Source organism: Nicotiana attenuata, unplaced genomic scaffold (genome assembly GCF_001879085.1).
Source record: "Nicotiana attenuata strain UT unplaced genomic scaffold, NIATTr2, whole genome shotgun sequence".
Lineage (NCBI taxonomy): Eukaryota > Viridiplantae > Streptophyta > Magnoliopsida > Solanales > Solanaceae > Nicotiana > Nicotiana attenuata.
This window is the reverse complement of record NW_017673108.1, coordinates 109,975-117,108: the sequence shown is the minus strand read 5'-3', so window position 1 is coordinate 117,108 and position 7,134 is coordinate 109,975. Positions and strand designations below refer to the sequence as shown.

At 34.9% G+C, this 7,134-nt stretch overlaps 1 protein-coding gene across 1 annotated transcript; it reads right to left on the bottom strand.

Annotated features, from left to right (window-relative positions):
- Positions 1-5,336: 5,336 nt before the first annotated feature.
- On the bottom strand, positions 5,337-7,006 carry LOC109215469 (bidirectional sugar transporter SWEET12-like). The gene is made up of 6 exons (XM_019379541.1): positions 6,933-7,006; positions 6,758-6,794; positions 6,448-6,658; positions 6,163-6,324; positions 5,919-6,038; positions 5,337-5,841 (listed from the first exon to the last, which is right to left on the bottom strand). Exons 1-6 carry the CDS (start codon positions 6,976-6,978, stop codon positions 5,524-5,526), a joined length of 894 nt encoding a protein of 297 aa, XP_019235086.1. The 5' UTR covers positions 6,979-7,006; the 3' UTR covers positions 5,337-5,523.
- Positions 7,007-7,134: the final 128 nt, after the last annotated feature.

The following is a 7,134-nucleotide window of genomic DNA, read 5'->3' as shown; positions in this document are numbered from 1 at the left end:
CTGCATTGATCCAGCTGCATTCAACGAACAGGTGGTCCTTTGTTTCCAATTTATCCTCATTACATAAATTGCAGTTTATATTATCAATCTGTAATTGCATCCTAATCAGCCTGTCTTTAGTTAGCAGCCTCCCAAGTGTTGCAAGCTGTAATACTCCTCATACAAAAAAAAAGAGTAATTACGTAACTTACCCAAAAAAAAAGGGAAGAAACCTACTCTAACTAAAAGAAGGGCAAAGCCACTAAAAAACGGGAAAGAAAGGGACGGACAGAAGCTAAAGAGAGTTTTAAAGAAAAGAAAAACCCTTAGACCTACCATCGAACAAAAAAAGTAAAGAAAGAAGCTTCGGCTGTTTCTCTAGTGCTGAAGACCGTGTTTCATCTAATCTTTGGCATACAATTCCTTAGGTTTCAGCAATACACTCCAGGTAGTTACATGTATTTCTTCGTCTTTTAAGACTATGAAATTTTATATACATGATCCTTGTTGGGCTGAGTAAATATAATTTTGAAGTTGGATTAAAAATTTGAAAGATATAGTTAAGGAAATTGGGAGAAATTCATGAGACTTTTCCATGAATTAACTCGGTAAATTATATGAATAGGTTGGAGTTGATAGATTAGTAATTACTCATATGTGGGTAAATATAATTCAGCGAACTAAGAGTCAAATATGGAACCTCGAGGGTTGGGTATTCTAAATGATCTAAGAATTAGCCCAAACATAGAAATTAACATGAGACCGATATTATGTAATTATAGATTGAATTGGAGGAAGTTGTACGAATTGCTCGAGGTGAAGCATTTGGAATTTCGGCACGAGTACTGTGAGTAGTAATCTTACCGCAATTTGTGTTTTCATAACCTGCGTAATTTACACATGATTTTTAATATGAATATGTTACCGATTAATTTGAGTTGCATGTGGGACAAGTCTTTTACTCGATATGATACCGAAATAGTTATTGGACATGATTACCGTTGTTTTAAATATGCTTGTTGTCACTAGATATGTTTTACCGTTACTTGAATTCACTGTTATCGAAATGAAATTACATGATTTGATAAGAACCGAAATGCCCTATATTGTTTTAAAATATTTTCCTATGAGTATATACGGATACAAAAATAAGTATAAATGGGAGTAGACTTTAAAGGATCCCGTAGCTAATGGCGGGTTCGCTAGACTTGGTGGACCTTGAATTTACCGATTACAGAGTATAGTTATAGCCCTCGTTGGTGGGAAGGTAGAACTAGCATACCGTTACCGATTTTCCTCGAGTAGGGACTACCGTTAAATTTGACTTCTTGCGAAGAAGTCCACAGTTATACCGATTACATGATCCGTTCATTGAAACCTCCCAAAATGTGAATATTAATATTATATAGTGGTTACCGAGCTTATTACTGAATTGTTAATTGTATTATACTACAAGGAAAGCATGATGAGACTGAAAATCATTTATTGTTTCTGAATGGGCATTTTTATGTTATTTTCTATTTGAGATACTATCATGTTTTCTGACTTGTCCCCAATAAAAAACAGTTGTGGTTAAGTGTTATTACTCACTGAGCTAGCGACTCATTCCCCGCTAATTTTTTTTTTATAGAGACAGCAGTTAACGCGGGCGAGGATTTTGTTAATTAGAGCGCACAGGTTGATAGTTCTTGGTGAGCCTCGCACTTGTTCGCGTGGGCGGAGATTTTGATTATTGTTATGGTCTTTTCTTTGAACTCTTAGAGTCACTCCATGGTCATTCTTTTAGTGTCTTGGGTATTCTTTGTTATTATAGGCTTATGTTAAGTATCGCTCATTCTTATCAAAGTTGGAGATAAAGTAGTATTTCTAGTTGTTAGCGGGTGGACTATTAATGGTAGATATTTATTTTGGTTAACTGATAAAGTCATTGTCGTTTGAATTGCTATTAGGATGTTTGGTTGTTGATTTGAGATGGGAAAATTTTTTGGATAGTCCAAAAACAGGGGAAACTCTATCCGATTTTCTGCAAAATACCGATGAGGCTTACTTGGGAGCACTTGCTCCTAAGCGTCGGTCACGATCCTAAATTAGGTCTTGAAAAAGTTGGTATCAGAGCTTAGGCTTTAAGTCCCGAGTCATGGAGCAATGTTTAGTAAAGTTTTATTCATGGGTATGTAGGCGCCCATACTTATGAACTTGAGGCTACTGAACATCTAGAAATATTTTCCCTTCTTTCATTCTTTGATCGTGCGCTGAGATAACTTGAGATTAACTTTGAGTATTTCTTTCGCAGATGGCTAGGACACGCACACCCTCATCTACTGGACGTGGTACTACCCGGGGTGGCGGTCAAGCTGGGGTTCATCAAACTAGAAGACAGACTGCTCCTCAACCTGAAGTTGGGAAGATGGGTCAACCCCAAGCTACTATGCCAGATCAAGTGCAAGGGCGGGGAGTTTAGGACGCTCCACCACCAGTGCCAACTGTTGTACCTATTGTTGCCTTACCTCCAGACGCAGTGGCAAAGTTATTGAATGTGTTAGAGGCATTGATTCCTACTCAGGGTGGAAGTTCAGCTCCTCAGTTTACTTTACAAGCACAAGCACCTGTAGAGACTCAGACTTTCCGAAATATGGAAGTATCCCTACAAGAGTTCCTGAAATTGAAATCACCAAAATTCACAGGTTCTGATAATTCAGCAGATCCTCAAAGTTTCTTGGATAGGACACTCAAGGCATTACGTGCTCTTGGATGTTCTAGTGAGAGAGCCCTGGAACTCGCAGCATACAAACTAGAGGATATGGCCAACACATGGTATGAAATTGTATTGCTAGGAAGGCCAGCAGGAGTAGCACCACCGACATGGGACGAGTTCACTAAGTTGTTCAAGAATCATTTTCTTCCAGACAGCTTGATGCAAAAATATGCTAGAGACTTTGAGAGATTGGTTCAGACTCCAGATATTAGAAATAATTTATTTGGTTGAGTTGACATCGTTTTTCCTACTTGAGCACATTTGCACTTATCTGTATCCCAACTATGTTGTTGTTTAATTACTTGGTTATTTCTCGTTGCCATTCGTGTTTTCCCCTTATCGTCACTACTTTTTTGTAATTTGATTTCTTCCCGTTGTTGACATTATTTTGATATCCCTATCTTGTTAGCTTTATGTCATATCCTGCTCAGGTTTATATGGTCGGCAGGTGTCTTGACTTGGCCTCGTCACTACTATATCGAGGTTAGGCTTGATGCCTACTGGGTACCACCGTAGTGTACTCATACTACACTTCTGCATATCTTTTTGTGCAGAACCAGGTATTTTGGATCGAGATGATTTTGAGACCTATGCTTGGTGTGGTTGGAGACTTCAAGGTACACCTACTGGGCATTAGCAGGCTCCAAAGTCACCTTCTATTGTATTTATTTTCATTGTTTCCTTTATCCCGAAACAGTGATGTATTCATTATGTATAACTACTCCTAAAAAGGCTTATGACTTGTACTACCGGTTTTGGGATTTGTAAATGGTATAGATTTTTCTATTTAAAAATTTGTTCGATGTTAGTAAATATTGTCGGTGTTTCTGTTAATGTTAGGCTTACCTAGTTTTAGAGACTACGTGCCATCACAACTCCTTCGGAGTGATTTTGGGTCGTGACATTTATGAATAATTAATGTTATATGTGATATTGTTGTACGTATATTAATATGTAACTTTATTGTTGTTTGGTTCCCTTTAGTGTTATGTTGTGCTCGTAATTATAATGCAGTGCACTTTAGCGTAGTAAAATTAATAATAAATTTTAGCTTATGGTAGTTGACTTTGTTCATGGCTATTTATAGTAGTGTTAATTTAGTAGAAAAATGTTGGAAACTAACATATGAAATATTATTTTAGAAAATTTATCAACCTAAGTATATGTTATATGAATAATTACTAAATTATCTTTGTAGTTATTGAAATTAATCATTATATTATTTGTTAACCCAAAAAATCTAAAAAAAGAAAGATGATAGTTCAAACACAACTTCTCTCAAACTTTAGTCAACAAATGTAAGAAAATAACATAAAAGCAACAGTATAGAAAATTTGTCAAACTAAGTATTTTGTATGAATGCTTATTTATTATATCATATATAGTTATAAAAATTAATTATTTAATTCTTTTATACTCAAAAATAATTGAGTAAGAAACAAACATATAAGATAATAAACTTATAACATACAAATAAACAACTGCAGTGTCAATTCACGCCGGAGAAGATGGTTTGTCCTTATTTAAGGACACTTTGATGGTTTCGGTGAGATAACAAACAATATATCTAAGTTATATTTCATGGCGATTATGTCAATCGAAAAGTAATTTTGAGACAGATTATATTCTAGTTGCTGTAATTTCTTTTTATACCATTTAGTAAATCTCACAAAAGATTCTTTTTTATATCTTCTCTTTCCTGAAATATATTTACATGCCCATCCCTCTCGAACAAATTTCTTTTTGGAAGATAATTCAATTGCCGTTTAACAAAATTGTGGCATTTCTAACGAGGGATTAACATCTCATAATGCATTAAGAAAATGAAATATCAGTAGATATTAATGTTTTAATGCGTGAAACTATATTTCTATTTAAAGATAGATGAATGTTTATAGTGTCGTGGGATTAAATTTTTTTTAGTAATCTATGGGTCGATCTAAAGCAAGGGAAAAAAAGCCAATGGGACAACCATTAACGTCAGAAAGAGACTTTGCATAAGACTAACACATTATAACGAAACTCATATTCAATTTGAATTTGGGATACTCTAGATATCTTTTAGTCCTACTTTTTCTTGATCTACGCGACTTGAAAACTAACTGATAAAATATTCAGAAACAGAGCAAAGCTGGGACGAGGAAGACTAGTTAAGCCGACAGGAATTCCATTTTAATAAAATAAGTGAGCGATAATGCGGAGAGTACTACTGCTACCTCGAATTATTTACTTTACGCAATTTTGGTAGTCGTAAGTATCATATTGAACTGAAACTGATGGTGTAAAATACACTGATAGTGCATAGAGAAACTTAAACTCGATAATATTGAACTGAATTCTTTGCACGTTGCATGCTTGCATTAAAGCCATAAACGAGAAATATAATGGATATTTGTGTGCATAGTCATACTGTAACAAAAGCAAATATTGTGACACAAGATGCAACTGAAGATATCTGCTTGCGCGCGTGCTCAAATTTGATGTAACAACATTATCGACCATGTAAAACGTGATGAAATAATTTGTCTAATTAAAAAAAGGATTACTTTTTACTGCTGATAGTGCATAAAAACGATAGAAATCAAGTTTAACGCAAATGAACTTAAATAAAAATTTATTTTATTGCTACCACAATCAATGACGGACAGCTGTTTTCTGCATTAAGACGACAATTTTCTAACTAGAAAGCTAATTACTACTTACTTTAACAGGAAAATATGAGCTTAGAATAATTAATGTGTACAAACACGTAAGGAGTTAGAACAGAGTAAATCAAAGTAATCACTTCTTTAGGCTTCGGCAGTTTGCAGCTTGGGCGTATTCTCAACTTTAGCTGCTTCAACTCCACATGTAGAATTATGCAAACACGAAGCCACGTGAATTTTTCCTGAGGAAATTAAGGAACCAAGCTTTACAATGTCAATAATCTGTTCCTCTGTGAGTTCTGGAAGCTTCTGATTATTGTTCTCATCAACGATAATAACATGGTTTTGTATCTTCTCCGGAAGTTTCTGCTCCTTTAAAATAATGGCTTTTTCCTTTTTGTTGTATATTACGTAGAGCACTATTTGGAAAATTCCTAGGATGAATCCCAATACGTTTGGAATCTGCAATGACAAAGGTGGAAGTGAATACACGATAAGATTCAAGATATGATCGATGCTTGAAAATATATAGAACTTACTGCTATGTTAATGTCTTTTACGAGAAGGCCATAGAAGAACCACATTACAGCACTTAAGGTGAGAAAAACTGATAGGAGAAGTGGCATGTATTCCACACTCTTTGTTTTTATAACTTGTCTCTGCATAAGATGAGAAAAATAGTTAAACATAATCTTCATCTTCATGCATGGGAAAACAGGGGAAATAAATGAAGATGACTAAATTCTCAAAATTTGAATTTCTTGCACGTAATTAAAAGCTCACCACAATGCCTAAGGGTGCTACAAACACACACAAGGAAAATACAAGGCAAATCCATCCAACCACTTGCCCTCGAACTGCTCCTTTGAATAGAAATTGAGTAACCAGAACTATAGCACCAAAGCCGCCCACCACAGATAATAGGAGCATCTTCACAGTTTGAACCTGCATTAAGAAAATTTTTGAAAAACAAATTTACAATTTCTTGCTATAGGAAAGTAAACAAAGGAAAAAGAAATTCTCGGTTGAAAAAAAAAGTATTTAACGTGATATCATGTTAAACCTTACCTTGGCCTTTTTTGGTGCGTAGAAAAGGTAGAAAACAACGTAGATAGTTTCAATGAAGACCCCAAAGGAGTTTATAGTGATAAGAAGGGTAGTGTTTGTCTTGAGAAATGCATAATAAATCCATAGCATGGAACTAAAGAGAGCAACCACATATGGAATTGATTGATAGCCTTCAGTTGATTTCTTCTTGTATATTTTATAAAACGTGGGCCTGCAAGTGTGAAGTTATAGTGTTATTCACATTATAATTAAGCCGACGACCGGAAATAAACTATAACACATAAAAAAGTACAAGCAAATGGAGACTCACATTGGAGAAAGGAACACAATAAATGAGACAATGTTACCTTCAAATTGCCAAAAAGAAAGAAAAGACGAAGAGTTATTATTTACGCTAGAAAGTAAATAACAAAGTGTGGTGCATGCAAATGATTTAATAAATGTTACTACTATTACTTATGGAGGAAAAACAGGTTTGTATTTACCAAGGACACCAAAAGCAAAAGCCCAGTGACCAAAAATACCAGCCATCTCTCTCTCTCTCTCTCTCTTTTTTTTTTTTTTTTTTTTTTTGTTTTTCTTTAGTCCTAAGTAATAGTAAATTACTTAGTACTACTCTGTCTCTCTACCACCACGTGCTAGAGTTGCACACGTACACTGTACACTGAATAAGGAGAGGTTAGGTCG